This window comes from Geotrypetes seraphini, chromosome 9 (genome assembly GCF_902459505.1).
Source record: "Geotrypetes seraphini chromosome 9, aGeoSer1.1, whole genome shotgun sequence".
Taxonomy (NCBI): domain Eukaryota; kingdom Metazoa; phylum Chordata; class Amphibia; order Gymnophiona; family Dermophiidae; genus Geotrypetes; species Geotrypetes seraphini.
The window spans coordinates 25,737,813-25,759,253 of record NC_047092.1 but is presented as its reverse complement, the minus strand read 5'-3'; the positions used below and the strand labels follow the sequence as shown (position 1 = coordinate 25,759,253).

The 21,441-nt window shown below is 43.9% G+C and overlaps 1 protein-coding gene across 4 annotated transcripts in view; it reads right to left on the bottom strand.

Annotated features, from left to right (window-relative positions):
- GSAP (gamma-secretase activating protein) overlaps positions 1 to 21,441 on the bottom strand; it is a 114,262-nt gene that overhangs the window by 16,997 nt on the left and 75,824 nt on the right. For 3 of the 4 annotated variants that reach the window (XM_033958261.1, XM_033958258.1, XM_033958260.1), the window contains exons 18-23: positions 17,967 to 18,049; positions 10,889 to 10,942; positions 9,215 to 9,337; positions 4,972 to 5,030; positions 3,067 to 3,098; positions 752 to 813 (exon numbers count right to left, since the gene is read on the bottom strand). In XM_033958261.1, the coding sequence (XP_033814152.1) occupies positions 752 to 813; positions 3,067 to 3,098; positions 4,972 to 5,030; positions 9,215 to 9,337; positions 10,889 to 10,942; positions 17,967 to 18,049 (413 nt within the window). The remainder of the gene's footprint in view (positions 1 to 751; positions 814 to 3,066; positions 3,099 to 4,971; positions 5,031 to 9,214; positions 9,338 to 10,888; positions 10,943 to 17,966; positions 18,050 to 21,441) is intronic. The other variant, XM_033958259.1, reaches the window with a different exon arrangement.

Sequence of the window (21,441 nt, the reverse complement as noted above, 5' to 3'; positions counted from 1 at the left end):
GTTAAGGGAAGAAATGAAGAACAATACCATATCCTAGTAGCAGCACTGAATATCCAGGCCAGAGGCAGTACATGGAAGTTAAGTAGAAACAACGGATATCCAGTGTAGGGTTGCCAGATACTACATTCATAAAATCCGGACCCCTTCCTAGACCCACCCATTATGCCCCAGTACTGCCTCTAATCCTGTCCTAGCCACACCCCCGCTGCTTGCTCTGGTCGGGCAGGAGGGCATCTGCGCATACATAGATGCCCTCTTACCCGACACAATTTCAGGGGAAGCTTTTCAAACCCGGACAAAGTGCTGGGTTTTTAAAAGCCGTCCAGGGAAATCCAGACATCTGGTAACCCTAATACAGTGCTAACTGGGCAAAGACAGGATTGGAATTCAGGCAGTCCTATTTGCCCAGTTAGCTATGCAGGCACTGAATAGTCACCAATGCCTGTAAACTCTCAGTTCTGCCCAGATTCCACTCCCAGACTGCCCAGCACCCCCACCAGTCAGAGGGGATATTCAGAGGTACTGCTTGGTTAGGTGCCACTGAATATTCCCTCCTAACCTGCCCAATGTGATTTAACCAGGCAGCAGCCTCTCCTGACCAGTTAAATTGTTTGAATATCATGCCCGGTGTTCTTGAAAAAAAATAAATAAATAAAAAACCCCCATCAAAACAACAAAAACCTGCACACACACTTGAACAAAATTTTGCATATTCTGAAACAGTGGCACCATCTAGTGTTCATCTACATACCAGCCCTACCAGTTCCTTCTGCTGGTAGTCTTCCTCTTGAAAGACTGGAACCACCCTTTGCTCTAAAATAAAAGAAACGAACAAGCAAAAAAAAAAAAAAAAATATATATATATATATATATAAGGTACAGCTTCACACAGCAAGATCTACCACAAAATCGCTGTGCCACCTCTCCCCCCTACAATCTGTGCAAAAAAAAAAACTCTTCCAACCTCGCTACACTCATGTTACTCCTCTCCTTAAATCATTTCACTGGTTCCCTATCCACTTTTGCATACAATTCAAACTGTTATTACTAACCTACAAGTGTGTTCATCCTACTGCCCCTCAATCTCTCTTCCCTCTCCTTCTACACCTCCCAAATAACTCCTTCCTCAGATCAGCTGCTCTTAGCTGCATCCTTCTCCTCCACTGCCAATTCCAGACTTCATTCCTTTCATCTAGCTGCCGGTGTACCTGGAATCAACTACCTGAGTTTGTCCACCATGCCCCTTCCATTACCTTGTTTAAAAGCAGACTGAAAACCCACCTTTTTGATGTAGGCTTCAATCTATTACTCTACTCTCTACTGCTCTAGCCAACAGATTAACCATTCCCCCTAACTGTATCTTTGGCATCTGTTTGTCTGTTTAGAGTCAGACTGTAAGCTCCTTCAAGCAGGGACCGTCTCCTTTGTGACTCTGTACAGTGCTGTGTATATCTGGTAGCGCTATAGAAATAATTAATAGTAGCAGTAGTAGAATCCGGCCATGTACAGTAAAATTAGCGGAGAAAATGGTTTCAATCAAATTGGCTTAACAAGACATACAATACACTGCCCCTAAACCATCTTTACAGAGTCCAATGCCCATGGCCCAAGAATCCAGCCTGCCTTTCAACAGACCTGAAAGGCCAAAAGAGCAAGAAACTGAAGGGTCTAGGCCCCTGACTATTTAACCACAAACAGAGCATGTACACCACCTCCTACAAACGTGCATGAACATAGTTACATAGTAAATGATGGCAGATAAAGACCTGAACGGTCCATCCAGTCTACCCATTAAAAATACATGATTAAATGAACTTGTCTCTTCTTTGATATTTCTGGGTCATAGGCTGTAAAGTCTATTGTCCTAGGTTCCAAATGCTGAACTTTCTCCATATTTACCAGGGCCTGCACCTCAGAAGGAAGTTGCCTGGCATAATAGGTGGGTAGCACTGCAAAAGGAACTCTTGCACACAGAAGCCCGTCCAGTCAAGATAGCCTCAGTGGAACCTAGGTCTCAAGAAACGTCAGCACGACACAACATAGACGTTCTTGTGATTTTGCAAATCAATGTCCAGAACAGAATGAATGGTTTAATCTTATTTTGGGGAACATTTGCCTTAGTCAGATTTATATAAGGAGATAAAGGGTTTATGCAGGACATCATCAGATCCCAAGCTGTCATCACTTGGAGATCCTTCCAGCATGAACTCCACTGACCTACTCTACCCTTCTTTGTACTGCTGGGACTTCTGATCTGTGTCTTCATAACGCGGGAGAACAGTTTCACATTCCGGAGGTGAGGAATGGCCTCAGCACCCTGAGGTTGGGGGATCGAATCCCAAAGCTGCTCCTTGCGACCCTGGCCAAGTCACTTAATCCTCCACTGTCCTGGGTACAAAATAAGTACCTGTATATATGTAAACTGCTTTGAATGTGTAAGCACAAAAAGATGGTATTTAAGTCCCATTCCCTTTCCTTTCTCATCAGGTTGAATAAACACAAGCTCCGATATTGCTGTGGGATGATAAACAGGCGGTCCAACTTGTGGCCCTAGGGAGCCACAAGTTTTCTTTGGATCAAAAAAAAGAACATTTGTTATCGCTTTTTTTTGAGCCACTTCACATTTTGGACATAATTTTACATTCTGATTATTCCCATTTCACGTTTGGTTATTTTACTTATAAATAAATCTGTTTCTATTATTTGGGACTTGTGTCAATTGTTTGTAAGTGTATCCAGGAGCTAAGAACTTGGATCCACCAGCCTTAAATACAGACTGCTAAATAAATAAACCACATATTGTCTCTCAGGGCAGGGTACTTCTGTTTTGCTCCTAGAGAACCTTCCAGAACAAGGTCCAGTGCTTGAGTGATCAGCAACTTGAAATACTTCCCTGTGGTAACCTTTTATCCTGCTGCCCTCTTCCCTTCACAGATTTTGTAAAGAAATGTTTCTAAACTGCACCCGCCTGCATGCCAGCTCTCTTCTACCTGAAGTACCTGCCTGTCTTGTACCAACATGGGGTCTTGGGTGTAGAAAGAAACCAATTCATATGCTAATAATTACCAGAATTCTGCACACACAAATGGGAAAGGACCCTGAAAAAAAAAAAAAAGCAATCAAAAAATTATATGAATTCTTCATACTTGAAAATTAAATACAAATATTACCCATAGCATGCCGTTCTAGATACACCAATATACACTGAATGAGCTTTACATGGATATAAACAACATGGCCTAAAATTGTGAGGTGTTCTAATAGATAACTCTTTATTTTTAATTGTACAGTGTTCCCCCACGAATTCGCAGTTCGCAAATCATGGACTCACTCATTCGCGGTCTGCTCCAACCGCCTCTTCCTGTAGTAAAGTCGGGCTACACCAATCAGGAGCTGTGTGGCAAAGCAGCTCCCGATTGGTGCAGCCTAACTTTACTACAGGAAGAGGCGGTCGGAGCAGACCGCGAGTGATTTTCTTCACCCACCGGCGCTCCAGCTGCCCTCTCCTGCCACCCCTTTTGAAAGGCAAAAAACCCTGGAACGGAACCTCCCGGAATTTCGGCTTCATCCTTACACAGTGCCAGGTTTTAAAATGGAAATATTTACACCAACAAACGTAAGGAGAATTTCTTGGGCATATGGGACCCCTATCTACATTCCCTCTCGCATAAAATTCACAGCCAGACTTTAAGCAACTTATAATTAATTATATTCCTTATTGGTTTCATTCTTCATTTTCTTTTTCTATCCTTTTCCTCTTCCTATAATTTCCTAGTTTCTTGGGGGGAGGGGGGGTGAAGGGATGGTGTCGAGGTAGGGGGGAGGGTTGGACTGAGAATCAAGAATAGATTGGGGGAAGGGGGAGTTTTCATTTTCTAAAGCTTTCAGCTGTTTTCGAAATGTTGCACTGTGGTCAAGTTGATGCATATACACTTCCCTCTCCGTATTCGCGGTTTTGGTTATTCGCAGTTTTTCGATTGAAGGCCCCACCCCCAAATTTACATCACAGGAAATCACTGCTCCCGGCGTTGCACAGAGAAAATTTGCTGCTCCCAGCTGCACTTTCTTCACTGGGGATTTTTTTTTTTTTTTTAACAGAAAAACCACGAACATACGAAAAGTTATTTGCGGTTTTTCTCTATTTGCTGCCTTGCCGTTTCCCCATCACCGGAATGCGGAGGGAGGAAGTGTATTGTCTTTGTTACAAAACTTTCAATAAAAAGACTTTAATATAAAATGGAAATATTTATTCACTCTAGCTTTTCTATTTTTGAAGCCTGGTATTTTCCCCCTTTTCCCTTTTTCTTCCAGCTCCAACAGAATGTGAGGTGGGATTTTGGCATCATGGGTCTTCATTCACAAACCACTTTGGGTGATTCTCTTCAGGAAAAGGCACTTAATAAATCCCAATAAATAAACAAACTAGACCCTTCCCTTATACACTGCCCCGTGTGGTCACTGGGTGCCATGCACCAGGAATCGTTTCAGAACTTTATAGCACACGCTATAAATTGAGCCACTAGGTTAGAGTTATCATATTTTAAGTCAGTAAAATCTGGACCCCCTAGACCCGCCCCTAGGTCTACCCAGTTCCCCCCCCCCCCCACTGCCTGTCAGGCATCCGTGCATGCGATGCGATGTCACGCGCATGGGTGTGCATGATGTCACCGCACTGCATCTGCGCATGCCCCCTCCCTATGAGATTTCTTTTCAAAACCCGGACAAAGTGCCGGGTTTTGTAAAGCTGTCCAGTCCCCTGTCCGGGGAAATCCAGACATCTAGTAACCCTACACTAGTGTCACTCTTCATGAGAACCAAAGGGGGGGGGGGGCGCAAATACTGTCTCCGCAACATCCCCAGCCTTAGCCAATGCAGGGTGTGGAAAGCCTGATCAGAGAACTGAACCAGACTCTTCATGTACTGCTGCTTCTACTTTACTTATCTGTGATGACAATAGAGAGAGTTACCAACGTTTTGCCATTCTCCAAGATGTTCCTGTGATAGAGTGTGGACTTCTTGTCTTCTGTATTCTAAAATTAAGACACATTTTAAGACACATTAACAGTAAAAGCTTCTAGTACAGGGACAGTCCAATAAAAAAGTCCCTTATTTCTATTTCCTATTTATAAGTGTTTATCAATACAGCTACAATACTACTTTATTCGAAAGCAACAACAAAAAACTTTTCTCTACCTTTTGTAAGAACTGGTTTCTGCTTTCCTTCTCTTCACTCTTCAATGTCTGCCCTCCTTCTCTGTTCCTTCCATTTTATTCTGTCTCCACTCCCTCCCCATGCTCTGGTACCCCTCCTTTCTTCACACCACAACTCACCCCATGATCTGGCATCTGCTTCCCTTCCCTCATGCCCTGGAATCTCTCTCCTCTCTTTGTCCATCTCTTCCTCTCTCTCCATGCTCTGGCATCTCCTTTCTGTCCCTCCCTTCCTTCCTATCCCTCCCTTCCTTCCTGATGGTTTGACATCTCAGTCTCCTTCCCTCCCCCATGCCATGGCATCTCTTCCTCCCCGTCAATTGCCTCGCATCACCTTCCCTTTCTTCCTTTCCCCACAGTATGGCATATCTCTCGTCTCCTCTCCCTTCCTTGGTCTTCCTTTTCCCTCCCTCTCTCTCTCCCCAATTGGGTGCAGCATTTCTCTCCCTCTCCCCTCTCTGTTTGTCACCCTCCAGTCTGCAGGACAACCTTCATAATTCGCTGCTCTTGTCGTGTCGGGCCTTCCTCTCTGCCAGGTCCCATCTACTTCCTGTTTCCACAAGAGCAGTGAATTGGGAACACTACTATTGCTGCCCGGAAGAAGTTCTTGATGCCAGCGCCAGTCATCGGACCACCTGGAGTGAACACCCCCCCCCAGCTATGCCACTGGTCACTATCCTATTGGGGGAGGGAGGTCCACAATACATGGCCCCACCCTAAGTCACTGACCTCCAAATACCCGTTAGTGCAACTGCTGTTGCAGATTTGCTGACCTTCATGCACCCACAAGAGCCGCTGACCTCATATCCGTAGGTTCTAAAATGGACAATCCGCTGTATGTTAAAATGGGTGGAGCCTTGATCATCCACACATGCTCAAGGTCTGCCAGCTTCCGCCCCCTCCGAGATTCTCAGAGAAGGCAGGAGCCAGCAGGCCTTGAGCATACGCAGATGTTCATGGCCTAGCCTAGTCTAACATACAGCGGATTGGCAGAAGTTCAATCCATGTGTGTATGGTGGTAAGTGGCTCTGGGGGGTGCATGAAGGTTAGTGAATATGCAGCGGTGGCACCAACAGGTATAGAAGGATCAGTGACTAGGGGGGATGGGGGCATGTATGTGGATAGCGGCTCCAGGGAGGGTGCATGTATTGTGGATAGCAGCTGTAGTTCAGCAGGAAGAGGACAGATGTACCAAGTGGTCAGGTGATGGCTCAAATATAAACAGAGACCACCATTTTTGTGACCCAAAAATCTCAGTTTATATTAGAGTATAATATCTTTATTGCTCCTCTTCTCACGCTAGCTCAGTCTATCGGCTTTACGATTTTCGCATATGCAGATGACATTCAACTACTTCACCCTGTTGATTCCTCAAACATACACGAAATACAAGAAATTAACACCAATCTGGACAAAATCAGTGATTGGCTTCACATAAGCAAACTCTCTCTCAACATCAATAAATCCTGTGGTATACTTTTCCCGATTAAGAATAACAAAATAATAAAAGGAAAAATCCTCATGAAATCTTGTCCAGTAAAAATGGAATCAAAAATAAAACTGTTTGGAGTAATCATAGACAAAGATTTAACCTTTCACAACCAGATCAGCTCTGTTGTAAAAACCTGCTTCTTCAAACTCCGGCTTATCCGTTCTCTAACTTCTATCCTCGAAACTAAAGCTATCACAACCCTTGTTCATTCATTGGTCATTTCTCATCTTGATTACTGTAATTCTCTTTATAACGGAATTCCCCAAAAATAATTACGGTGTCTACAGCTCATCCAAAATACAGCAATAAAACTTATTCATAAGGTAGGGAAATATGATCATGTTACTCCTCTTTTGAAAAGAAGCCCACTGGTTACCTATCACACACCGTATTACTTATAAAACACTCATGCTAGTCTTTAAAATCAAACTCTCTCGTTATCCACCCTTTCTGGATAAACTCATCATCCCTCTCTGCCCTTCCCGAACTCTCAGATCAGCTGATTAGAACCTACTATCTGTCCCCTCCATCAAAGAATTCTATTACACCAGGAAAACTAACTTCTCCGTAGTCGCCCCAACTTTATGGAATGCCTTGCCATCCCAACTCCGCCACGAAAATCTTCTTGACAAATTTAAGACTAAACTATTCTTAAAATGTTCTTATTTCAAGATGCATTCCACAGCTCCTAAACTTCTCATTCTCATAAGTCTGCCAACTGCTTTTAAGAAGCAACCCAATCCGTAATGTTACATCCCTTCTCCCCTCCTTTTCTTTTTAACTCAATTTTTTTTTTTTTTTTCAAACAATGTAATTATCTACCCCCCTTTTCCGTTTACCCCCACTTTCATGTTTGTCTTTGTAAAATGTCTCTTAATGTTCACTCTTCCATCTCCTACAAGTATTATTTTAATCTTTTATTTTATTTTAGCATTGTAAACCGGCTAGATACTTATCGATGGTCGGTATATTAAAAATAATAAAACTTGAAACTTGATAGGTGGTATATAAATACCTAAAAAAAAAAAATTTTAATGTAGTAAAATTCTTTTATCAACACCTTCACTCCTTATCAGTCCATTTTCCCAATTGCCAATGGTGTGAATTTACGATAGAAAGTTGAGTATGGATTTTTACATCTTCAGGATGTCGTCTTTGGATTAAAGCTCAAACAACTTGTAATGCTGCAAATGCTATCTGTGATATAGTATGTCCTTGGCAAAATGTAATTAAATTATCCAATAGCACTTCAATCTTTATTTTAATACTTTTATGAGGATCATTCCAAAATCACTTACTGGAGATGAAGTTATTTATAGTATACCCGTTACATTCCGCACTTTTATAAGTCTCACCCCGGTCTTCAGCGACTCCACCTTAGACTCGAATGACTCTCATTGTCTAAGGCTTCATGTATCAATTCGTCATTGGACCAATACTTTACTTTTTTAGTACATATCACATTAACTTAAATTAAAAATGCACTTAGCTGTATGGTCAAATGTATACATATGTAGATCTACCAAACCTGTAAAAATTTGTTTGAATGGACACAAATCACAGATATAAACAAAGCAAATCTTTACAGGCAGTTTTTATACATTGAATATAGAAGAGAAAGGTTTGTTTTCAAAGCAATTAGAAACACAAAGTATCATAGGTTTCTATGATATTTTATATCTCTAAGTGCTTTGAAAATGAGCCCCAATATATCCAAGACTTACATTAAATAGCCTATGCCCAATCCCTTTTCAAACCAGATTATATAATCACTAGTGTTTAAGCCCGTTACATTAACAGGTGCTAGAGTAGATGTCTGTCTATCTTTTTTTTTTTCTTTGTCTCTCTCCGTGTACGCTGTCTGTCGTTCTTTCTGTCTGTGTCTCTCCCTGGCTCCCTGCCTGCCTGTATTTCTCTGTTGTGCCATGCCTGCTTGACTCTGTGACCCCCTTCCTATGTCCTTAGTGTCCCATCTTATGTCTTTAGTGCCCTCAGTGCCTCCTTCCTATGTCCTTAGTGCCCCCCAATGCTGCCCCCCGGAGACTGCATTCAGCTGCCCAGGAACCCTGTTGGTCTGCACTGCACACTCCAAAGAGGGGAGCAGAAGGAACGGCGGTGGCGACAGCGGTTTCTTTCGCAGTGAGTGAGGGGGGGGAGGTAAGCTCCAGAGTGTTCCCTGCCACTGCGTTCTAAAATAGAATCCGGCCACGGATCACACACCACAGCGTCAGGGAACACGAAACCCTAAGTGCGCATGCGCGCTTAGAGTTTTATTATATAGGATTTGCTTTGCTGATATCTTAACACTGAAGCTTAGTGGGTGAAGATGTATTTCTCCCTACAGAAATCAGATTTTTGTTTGCTATTTATTTCAGACAGGATCGTTATTTTTCCCTACCCGTTTTTCTTCTTTATACTTTTTGAGGGAATATTCACCACACAGAAATCAAAGCAGGAGAAAAGCAGCAGAAAAACTAGAAAGCTAAAACAACGAGCAGATATTTCTCTTACCAGATCAGAAATTAATTTGCACCAGTCTCTTTGGAGAGTCTTAAAGTGAAAGCATGACTCAGCATACTTCACATACTCTAAGCCAGAGTACAAGCTTTCCCAGAAACCTTCTATATTTTTCTCCTGTCAAAAGAACATATAACACTATTGGCTGCTCGAAAGAAAAGAGAACATTCAGAACATTTCTGTTAACAAGGCACACAACGGAGTCACATTATCAGACACAATGGGGGGGGGGTTGCATTATCAGTGGGTGGAGACACAGAAAGATAGCTGTTCCCCTCACTCTCAACCTCCACTGTGATGTCATGGGGCTGGTGAGTCCATGAATGTTCGCAGGTTTAAAAGATCTACAACTTACCTCTCTAGCTAATCATTGTAACTCTGTTTTTTATTTAAATTAACCTTTTGTAATCCGCCTTGAACTGCAAGGTAATGGCGGAATAGAAATCCCTAATGTAATGTAATGTTTTGCCCCATCCTCCTGTTAAATTGGAAACCCGTGTAAAGGGTCTGTGAAAGCACATTGACATCTGTGCTAACCCCTACTACTGCCAATGCCTCCATGCTTTGGAAAAGGGGGCAGAGAATGGACCAAAAGGACAGAAGCAAATGCATGGAAAATGTGGGCCTATGTTTACACAATCTGCATTCAGGAATCCCATTCCCAGGGGCATAGTTGCAATGTACAGTTATTTTCTAAAATGCATAGATTCATACATAGGGTGTACATACACATTTTCACCTTTTTCTGAGCTTTTGAAAAATGGCCTCCGAGTTTTCAAAAAATGATGAACCAAAAAGTATAGTGTTAGATATTCAGCCAGGTCTCCCTTCCAACCAGCATCTGCCCCTCTCTCTTTATCTCCCTCTTCCAGGCAGCATCTCCCTTCTTTCTAGTTCCTTCCATCCAATGGGTGCCTCCTCTCCCCTTCCCTCCCACCAACCAGCAGGCACCTTCTCTCTCTCCCTCACCCCCACTATCCAGCATCTGCCCCCTCTCTCCTCCTCTTTACATCCAGTCTATCCTCACTCCTGTTCCACCCAGCATTTCCCCCCCCAGGTCATCCATCATGTCTGTCCCTATTTCCCCCTTCTATCCAGTCTGCCTCCTCTCCCCTCCTATATCCAGTCTACCCCCCTCTCACCCGACACCCCAAGCACTGCTGCTGCTGTTTCTGCAGACTAACGTCAGAAGCGTTAGCAAAACAAAAGATAAAAGCCATTGCGGGACCTCTCTGTTCATCCTCGTGGCTGCCAGACCTGCCCTTTTCTAATACCACTTTCAGGTCCGGGGCAGAGTTAGCAACTAGGGATGAAAGTGGGGAAATCTTGAGGTGCCTAGGATTTTTGTGGATGCCACGACACTATGGCTCCTCCCCCCCCTCACCCCTTTCCGAGGCCTGTTTCACCCTCCTCTGCCAAGCCTTTTCATTGTCAAACTTAATTTGCAGGGGGGGGTTGTGCTGTTTTTAACTCTGTCCCACATTTTGAATTAGAAGCATTGTTATAATGTTAAGCTCGTAACGCCAGTCAAGATATGATGATTCAGCAAAGTGGAATAAAGTAAACGCCAGCAACTTTGAAAGCTTCGTGTTCCATTCTGCCAGATGTAATCCAGTAAAGGCATGCATACATGGCTATAAGAGAGGTAAGATATTTGCTGAGACTTACTTTGAAAACAGGCAGTGCAATAATATCTGTGATGCATGAAATGCCAGGAATTCCCTAGAGAAATAAGACAGAAATTAGAGAGCAGTCCGGCACAAATCAGCACACTGCTAATCGATTGAAGGTTCCACAGAGCCAAATAATTTCGAGAACCTCTGGATCTGTCTGACCTCAGGACAGAGGCTCCACAGCAGGATTAAAAAGGTGTTCTCTTCTCCCCCACACACACTTAAATCTCTCAGGTATTATGTAACACAGCTCTATTTCCCCTCCCCCCCCCCCCCCCCCGATGTCTTGATACCCTATTTTGATTGTCTCTAATACTGGGGTCCATTTCAGGTCAAATTCTTCCTGTTCTCTGGAGAAGCACTTCTCCACCCTCTCCTGAACGCACACCTAGCCATTTGGGTTTTCCAGATTACTAAATAAGCACAAGGCAAGTCTGCATGTACTGGACCTCAATGTATGCAAATTTATCTTCTACACATTCACTGTAGTAATCTTGAAACCCGACTGGTTTAAGTCACCACAGGAATGGTAGTTGACAGTAGAGAATGACACGGTGACAAAATTCATCACCGTTCCCGTCCCCGCAGATAACTGTGGGAAACCATCTTCATGTCATTCTTTAAGGAGAGAGGGAAGAATCAGAGTATGAATGGCCACAACCACTGACCCGCAAGCTTTGCTTTGAAGAATGCCGGTGTAGAAGGACTGAGGTTGAGATAGACACTACAGAATGACAGCCTCTGGTATCCAGAGCAGATATTGTGATGTCATAATGCCTCATTCCACCAGTGCCTAAGAGCCAATCACATCAGTGATGTCACAATGGCTTCATTATCCTTGGCTCACGTAAGAATCAGAGTATGAATGGCCACAAGCTTTGCTTTGAAGAATGCTGGTGTAGAAGGACTGAGGTTGAAATAGACACTAGAAAATGACATGGGATTATTTCCCGCGGGGACGGGAACGGTGATGAATTTTGTCACCATGTCATTCTCTAGTTGACAGCTTTTGGTAGCCATTATGCACATGTAAATTTAAAAAAAAAAAGGGCAGGTAGGAAAAAGCAGTCACTCTCTTCATTGGCAGCAATACAAAGAACACTTCACAATATCCTTCACAGCTCACTTAAGTGCTAAAAAGCCATCTGATAGGGTCCAGGGAGTCATTGAAGAGTGCTGTATTTGTGTCTGGGAGATGTTAAGGTGAATCGGGATGGGCTGCAATCGTGTCAGGGAGTAGAGCAAGGGGATTCTATCAGTCTTTGCATCTACCCCTTCAAACTGACACTTGGATGTGCCTTGGGGTAGGTGTAAAAACTGAATGTTTGCATTGATGGCCTTAGGCCTTGGTAAACCTGAAGTCCTAATATATATGGTTTATCAAGGCCTAAGGCCATCAATGCAAACATTCATTTAAGAAAGCCAGGATTTGCCAGTGTATTACCCACCCAATGCAGAGATGGTTTTACAATGGGAAGCCACATCTAGAATAAAAAATAAGCCAAGTCAGCTTTTACACCTGCCCCAAGGCACATCCAAGTGTCAGTTTGAAGGGGTAGATGCAAAGATTGACAGAATCCCCTTGCTCTACTCCCCGACACAACTGCAACCCATCCCGATTCACCATGTTGATCATACACGTGTGAGCAGTGATTTTAGAAAAGTCATTTTCCATATTTACGTACATGCATGGGATTCACAAGTCTGAAGGGGCATGTTCTGGAAAGGATACATGTATGAGTATTTCCTGTTTTGCAATGGCAATTCGCATATACAGTACTTCCAAAAACTGCTCCGAGACACATGTCCACTAGTGGCTCATTTGTAATGGGGCTTTGGAGCAAAGACCGAGGGAGTCAATGGTGCTAAAATAATCTCAGAAAACCAAATTTATAGCTCAGCTCCTAAGTGGCTCCCTTGGGACACCCAGTGCTGTGAAATCTTGCACTTACATAAGTAGATTGCAAAATCCACAGCTTAAACATGAGAAATGTAAAGTATTGCATGTGGGTATCAGGAACCTGAGATATAACTATACGATGGGAGGGATGTTATTGAATGAGAGTACCAAAGAAAGGGACTTGGGGGTAATGGTGGACATGACAATGAAGCCAAAGGCACAGTGCGCAGCGGCCGCCAAGAGAGCGAATAGAATGCTAGGTATAATTAAGAAGGGTATTACAACCAGAACAAAAGAAGTTATCCCGCCGTTGTATCAGGCGATGGTGTGCCCACACCTGGAATACTGCGTCCAATATTGGTCGCCGTACCTTAAGAAGGATATAGGGTGCAGAGGAGTCAAGAGGGGTCAAGAGGGTGCAGAGGAGAGCGACACGTCTGATAAAAGGGATGGAAAACCTTTCATACACTGAGAGATTGGAAAAACTGGGTCTCTTTTTCCTGGAGAAGAGGAGACTTAGAGGGGATATGATAGAGACTTACAAGATCATGAAGGGCATAGAGAAAGTGGAGAGGGACAGATTGTTCAAACTTTCGAACAATAAAAGAACAAGAGGGCATTTGGAAAAGTTAAAAGGGGACAGATTCAAAACGAATGCTAGGAAGTTCTTTTTTACCCAACGTGTGGTGGACACCTGGAATGTGCTTCCAGAGGACGTGGTAGGGCAGAGTACGGTACTGGGGTTTAAGAAAGGATTGGACAATTTCCTGCTGGAAAAGGGGATAGAAGGGTATAGATAGAGAATTACTGCACAGATCCTGGACCTGTTGGGCCGCCGCATGAGCGGACTGCTGGGCACAATGGACCTCAGGTCTGACCCAGCGGAGGCATTTCTTATGTTCTTATGTGATGTTACTACTTTGCCATGTATGTACTTTTGTAAAACAGTTCCCAATGAACATATTGCCAAAAACACTTATTTTTTTTCCATAGCTTTAGCTCCTTGTACATTTTCTACCTCCTAACCTGTACATTCTACCTCCTACTTAAAAGGCTTATAAAATTGGCTTGGTGGCTCTGAAAGACTCTCCATCTCCCAAACACACCTCTAGCCCTGACTACTTTTCAAAGCGCTTAAATTTAAGAACTCAGGCCTGGTAAAAATTCAAAGATGACAGAACTCCTTGAATCCTGACCTATATGACTATATTGATACACGTACACAAGCATACACTGTTACTGTGAAACGTGAGGAGATGGGACTTGATATACTACTTTTTCTGTGTGGTTTACACTGGACATTGAAGTGTTAAGTGACTTGCCCAGAGTCACAAGGAGCTGAAGTGGGACTCAAACTCACAACCTCAGGGTGCTGAGGCAGATGCTCTAACCACTAGGCCATTCTTCCACTCCATTTTGGTTAGTTATATATGCTTTCGCTACTTCTGATGATATAAAAACTTTTTTAAAAACCTACTAAAGAAATTTATTTTCAGGAGAACAGTGTGTCCCTCTATTTCAGTGGTCTCAAACTTGTGGCCCGCCAGGTACTATTTTGAGGCCCTCAGTATATTTATCATAATCACAAAAGTAAAATAAAACAGTTTCTTGATCATATGTCTCTTTAGCTATAAATGACGATATTGTTATTAAGACTTAGCCAAAAGGAAAGATTTACAAACTATAAAAGAGTTTTACCTCATGCAAAATTGTCATTTCTTTAATAAGACATTAATTATTTTTTTTCTGAGGCCCTCCAAGTACCTACAAATCCAAAATGTGGCCCTGCAAAGGGTTTGAGTTAGAGACCACTGGCCTATAGGAAGAGGAGATGCAAATGTTAAGAGCCTTAGCCAATAGGGAGAGGAGGAGATAGTGGATGCTGTTGATAGGCCATTTGGCCTTTATCTGCCATCATGTTACTATGTTTCCATAAAAAATTGCACCCTCCAAAATACAGGACAAAAAAGTCACCTTTCTTTACAAAAAGGGAGAAAAGACCTCAGTGTCTTATAGGGGCTCTTTAAGCTTCCCATATAGACAGGCTAGTTTTAAACAGAATTTAATCCTAGCAGACACATCCTTGGTCAGAAAAACTCCCAATTAGTAAGTGAACCTCTATTCTAATTTTCTAATAGTTTTATATATTTTCTTATAGTGGATTGGAAAGCCTGGTTTTGATAGTCTGCAATGAGAACAATAAGAATTGCAGTAATATGATGTCACCACGTTTTTTGCATGATTTGCATAAAGATGATGTCATCACACTTTGACGTGGTGTCACTGGGAGGTGCCTATTTAAGGAGAACGCTGAGGGGCCATTTTTATGACAGGAGTGGAAGCGGGTGTGTGATCGCTGTGGGTATAGCTATCCTTTTTCTGCTTGTTTTCTCAAGTTCTTTGAAAACTTTCTACAATGTGTCTTTCATGTTTTACAGCAAATCCCTGACGAAGCATTTTGTTGCGAAACAGGGGCCCCTTTTGGATATTTTGGAAGAATGTTTTGACTGATAGCTTTTTTCCATAGAGCAGTTTTTCCTGCTTGCTTTACTCCAGGACTACACCTGAATATCGAAGTGCTCAGATAAGTGACTTCTATTTTTGACAATTGTTGTTTGAAGAAAAGTTTAAAAAAATATATAAAACTATAAGAAAATATATAAAACTATTAGAAAATTAGAATAGAGGTTCACTTACTAATTGGGAGTTTTTCTGACCAAGGATGTGTCTGCTAGGATTAAATTCTGTTTAAAACTAGCCTGTCTATATGGGAAGCTTAAAGAGCCCCTATTAGACACTGAGGTCTTTTCTCCCTTTTTGTAAAGAAAGGTGACTTTTTTGTCCTGTATTTTGGAGGGTGCAATTTTTTGTGATTTATTTTGGGCATCCTTTTCTTGATTTTTTGGATACTATGTTTCCATAACCATAAAGTTCTACGACATCACAATGCAGGTGTAAAGAGCCTTAGCCTATAGGAGTGGTCTTAAACTCGTGGCCCGCCAGGTACTATTGTGAGGCCCTCGGTCTGTTTATCATAAACACAAAAGTAAAATAAAAGTTTCTTGATCAAATGTCTCTTTAGCTATAAATTACAATATTATTATTATGACTTAGCCAAAAGGAAAGATTTGTAAACTGTAAAGAGTTTTACCTCATGCAAAATTGTCATTTCTTTAATAAGACATGGCGGTACTTGAGAGAGTCCAGAGGAGAGCAACGAAAATGGTAAAAGGGCTGGAACACTGCCCATACGCCGAGAGGTTGGATAGGCTGGGGCTCTTCTCTCTGGAAAAGAGGAGGCTCAGGGGAGATATGATAGAGACCTTCAAGATCATGAGGGGCATAGAGAGGGTGGATAGGGACAGATTCTTCAGACTGAAGGGGACAACAGGTACGAGGGGGCATTCGGAGAAACTGAAGGGAGATAGATTCAAAACAAACGCAAGGAAGTTTTTTTTCACCCAAAGGGTCGTGGACACTTGGAATGCGCTACCAGAGGAAGTGATCAGGCAGAGTATGGTACAGGGATTCAAACAAGGATTGGACGGATTCCTGAAGGATAAAGGGATCATGGGATACTGAGGGAGGAGCTGGGATGTAACACAAGTATAGAAAGCTAATCAGGTAATGAGTATAGAAACCAAACCAGGTCATGCATGTGCAAGACCGGAGGGTTAGGACTTCGATAGGAAGACAGGACTTAAATGAGAAACCAAGGTGGCAAGGGAGCCCCTTCTGGTGATACAGACAGGTCGTGACCTGTTTGGGCCGCCGCGGGAGCGGACTGCTGGGCAGGATGGACCTGTGGTCTGACCCGGCAGAGGCACTGCTTATGTTCTTATGTTCTTATTTTTTTCTGAGGCCCTCCAAGTACCTACAAATCCAAAATGTGGCCCTGCAAAGGGTTTGAGTTTGAGACCACTGCTCTATTTAGGGAGGTGGTTATAAACAATGACAAAGGGAATAATGTAAGGAATTTGCTGTCAACATATGGTAAAAGACAAAATCATGTATTATTTTGCCTCAACACATCAATTTGTACTGTGAGCCACAAATAATGAAATATAACGCATGCAAAAGTATACAAAACACCTCATTATTACAGAAATCAAACAAGCAATTTGTATAGAACTTTGCAAGCTTTATTATTCCAGGGAAAATGCTGCCAGCTCGAAGCTGATGTTTTTTTTTTCCTGTTTGAGTGCATGCAGCCTTTTCCTTCCTTTATATGGCAGCTTTACCCCCTAGCAGCAGTACCACGAAACTAGGAGGTCACAGGCACCATTTTGAACTTAATGCTCAGAGGGGAAGGAGCGACTGAGGTTCGCTCCAGCTCTGGGACCCCTGGGCCACCAAAGATTACTTCAGATAGGCTGATCATAAGTTGCATTATTCCTTTGCCATGGGAGTCACTATCTTGAAGTACTATTACTGCAGGTTAATGACTCCTACGATAAACCCATCTGCAATAAAAATACTATATTCTTCTGCAGCTTTGTAACTTTCCCCCTCAGCGTGGAATTTATGCATTTAAATATAATACACTATGCAACAATAGAACCAGCTTGTGCAGGTGAGAAATGCTGGGCAGCTATCCTTGCATGGTTTGCCAGGAAAAAGTCTGGCCATTTCAGCACAGGCAGGCTACCGTCTCTTCCTGTTAGATACTACTATTTATTATTTTATTTATTTTTAGTATTTATAAGTGGTTTACATTCAGGTACTCAAAGCATTTTTCCTTGTCTGTCCCGGTGGGGGATTAATTGACTTGCCCAGGGTCACAAGGAGCAATGTGGGATTTGAATCCATAACCTCAGGGTGCTGAGGCTGTAGCTGTAACCACTGCACCTTACACGCCCCACTACTAATCACTTTGATAGTGCTACTAGTATATGCAGCACTGTCTACATTATATGCAGGTAATTTCTCTGTTCCTATTGGGCTCACAATCTGTTTTTTTGTACCTAGGGCAATGAAGGGTCAAGTGACTGATCCTTGGGAACTGGGTTCCATTCTCTCTGCAGCTCCTTGTGACCCTGGGTAAAAGTCCACTGCACTAACTTTGATATTCTTGCACTATATGATTTTAAAACATGCTACAAGCAGAGGGGATTTGATAGCACTGCAAAGCCTGAAATTGCTTTTAGAAAATCGGAAATTAAGAATGCCTTACCACATTCCAGCAAGGTACAGATGTATGAGGTAAAAGCTTGCTTAGGTTACTATTCTCTGGAATTATTCTTCTATACAAGGAAGCTGAAATGTGATTAAAAAGAAGAATAAATGGGACAGAAGCATGCCTGTTCCCTGTAAGCTGAGCAGGAGTCCTCCAACTGCATTGCTGCCAACAGGGGGCAGTGCTTCAATATTGTGTTTTCAAATCTTTAGGCACAGTCAGGTTCTGTGGAGTCCTGCAGAGTTTGTCTGCCCCTTACTACTGAAAAGGTGATCGTGAACAGCACCCACCCCCCCAAACTGGCAGAACCTTAGTTAGAGGACTCCTGCTCAGCTTAGAGGGAACAGTGAAGCATGGATATATATACACATATAAATTATATAATACTCCAGATCTATTTAAAATCTTGTCATTGATTTTTTTTCCCCATCACTTTCTCAAAGGTACACAATGTGATTTGGTCTCCTACAGAACAGATTCTATTTTCAGTGTTCTTGCACATTTTGAGTCTATTTGGAAAGTCCCCTTAAGGAGGCATTAAATCTTTTTTTCCATCTGTGTGCCTGGACAGATAAAAAAAAGTGTTTTAACACAATAGAAACTGACACTCAAATGGATGCGTCGTTAATTTTATAATTTGCAGATCTCCTCTATCCACATAATACAGGTCTGTTTCTGACTCGCAGGCAGCAGAGAAACACCAAAGCAGTAATGATGCCTTACAACCAAGGCTGTGGAGTCAGAGTCAGAGTCGAGGAGTCGGAGGAAATTTCGGGTACCTGGAGTCGGAGTCAGAAGTACAAAAAACTGAGGAGTCGGAATATTTATCTACCGACTCCATTTTTGAACTTGGCATACCAATCACGAGCGATTCTTTCAGCTATAGCACCCACTATATACACAGCACAAATGTTGCTAGCAGCTTCTGCGGTAGAGAATGACACGGTGAAAAAATTGGTCCCCGTCACCGCCCCGTCCCCGTCTCACCATCCCCGTCACCGTCTCACCATCCTCTTCACCGCCCCGTCACCGCCACTGCCACCCCATTCACCGCCCCGTCACCGCCACTGCAATCCCATTCACTTTTCTTTATTTACGTATAAAGGAAACATTCTTTAAAACTTTAAAACTTAGTTAAATATTAGTTAATAACTATACAAAAACAAAACACGCAGAGAAAAAATTAATTAATATAAATTCTCAAAACTGACACATTTTGATCACTAAATTTAAAATAGTTATTTTTCATACAGTTTTTCAATCACTAATCTTCCACCACCCCTGGGGCTAGCAATGCAAAAACAAACACGACATGTACTTTAAATGCTTACAATGTTAGCCTATATGGTAATTAGACGCGGCCGCTGTACCTAATCGCGGCAAAGATCTCCCTGCCGTGATTAGCATAGTGACCGCGGCTACGGCTGCAAGTCTCCCCTCCCCCCAGCGATCACGGCAGGAGGGCACCCAACCCCTCCTGTAGACCCCCCCCAACGGCCCTCCCGACAATCGCAGCAGAAGGGTACCCAACCCCTCCTGCCGGTCCTCCCAATGGCCTCCCCTAAGATCGCCGGCAGGAGGGTACCCAACCCCTCCTGCTGGACCCCCCCCAACGAACCCTCCCACCCCGGAACCCCCTTAGTCTTACTTTCCAAGTTGGACCGGACGGCTCCTCACACGTATGGCCAGCAGGCTTGCCTCCGTCCAAATGAGGCGGGCCCGCCCCTACCCTGCCCAACCCACAGGATCCTAGGGCCTGATTGGTCTAGGCACCTAAAGCCACTCCCGCTATAGGAGGGGCCTTAGGTGCTTGGGCCAATCAGGCCCTAGGATCCTGTGGGTTAGGCAGGGGAGGGGAGGGGCGGGCCCGCCTCATTTGGACGGAGGCAGGCCTGCTGGCCAGACGAGTGAGGAGCTGTCCGGTCCAACTTGGAAAGTAAGACTAAGGGGGTTCCGGGGTGGGAGGGTTCGTTGGGGGGGGGTCCAGCAGGAGGGGTTGGGTACCCTCCTGCCGGCGATCTTAGGGGAGGCCATTGGGAGGACCGGCAGGAGGGGTTGGGTACCCTTCTGCTGCGATTGGCAGGAAGGGTTGATCTGACAAATGAGGAGCACGGTGAAACACAGGTAAATAGCGGTTCCTAGAAGGGGGTACATTGGCCCGCGGGGACAAACCTGTTCACCGTTTCCGCGGTCGGTGAATGGCCTTGTCCCCGTCACCGCAGCGACTGCTAGTTTTCTTCCCCGTTTTCGGCGGTGACCCGCGGCTTAAATGCGGTGGCCGCGGGTAAACCGTCACCGTGTCATTCTCTATTCTGCGGCCTTAGAACCTTGATTAAAAGCAAAAAGAAGGTGGTGTCGAAAATGCTCATTTCTCTCAACTTGACATTCCATTTTAACGATCTGAAAATTAACCAGTGCTGTGGAGTCTGAGTCGGAGGAAATTTCGGGTACCTGGAGTCGGAGTCTGAGTCGGAACATTTATCTACCGACTCCACAGCCCTGCTTACAACAGCGCATGTCATTAACCCCCCGCCTCGTAACATCACTCAGCATGGAGAGCTTAGGATAATATCCAGATATTAAAAGGTTCTACCCATACTGTGATTTAGTCAGCCTATTTCAGTGTCCCGCAAACCTTTTTACTCGGCGGCACAGTAAACTCCAACCCGTGGCTGGAGGGCACCCAGAAATGCGCAGACATCAATGAGGCACCGAGGAGGGGCACTGGTGAAGAGAAGAGGCACGGGTGCCAGCTAACTGCAAACAAGACGTGGCATCTTGAGGCGAGAGGCACGTTTTGTAGGCAGTCAGCCGGCACCAGCGCCTCTTCTCCTCGCCAGCATCTCGTGGCACACCCTGCATCTCACCGCGGCACACAGTTTGTGATACACTGGCCTATTTTAACATAACAGGGCACAACAGAATATAATAGTTAATGTGAGGGAAAGCACAGTTACTTACCGTAACAGGTGTTATCCAGGGACAGCAGGCAGATATTCTTAACGTATGGGTGACGTCACCGACGGAGCCCCGGTACGGACACTTTTAACTAGAAAGTTCTAGTTGGCCGCACCGCACATGCGCGGGTGCCTTCCCGCTCGACGGAGGAGAGCGTGGTCCCCAGTTAAGATAAGCCAGCTAAGAAGCCAACCCGGGGAGGTGGGTGGGTTGTAAGAATATCTGCCTGCTGTCCCTGGATAACACCTGTTACGGTAAGTAACTGTGCTTTATCCCAGGACAAGCAGGCAGCATATTCTTAACGTATGGGTGACCTCCAAGCTAACAGAGAGGGAGGAGGGATGGTTGGCCATTAGGAAAATAAATTATGTAACACAGATTGGCCGAAGTGCCCATCCCGTCTGGAAAAGGCATCCAGACAGTAGTGAGTAGTGAATGTGTGAACTGAGGACCAAGTGGCAGCTTTGCAGATCTCCTCGATGGGCGTGGAGCGGAGGAAAGCCACAGAAGCAGC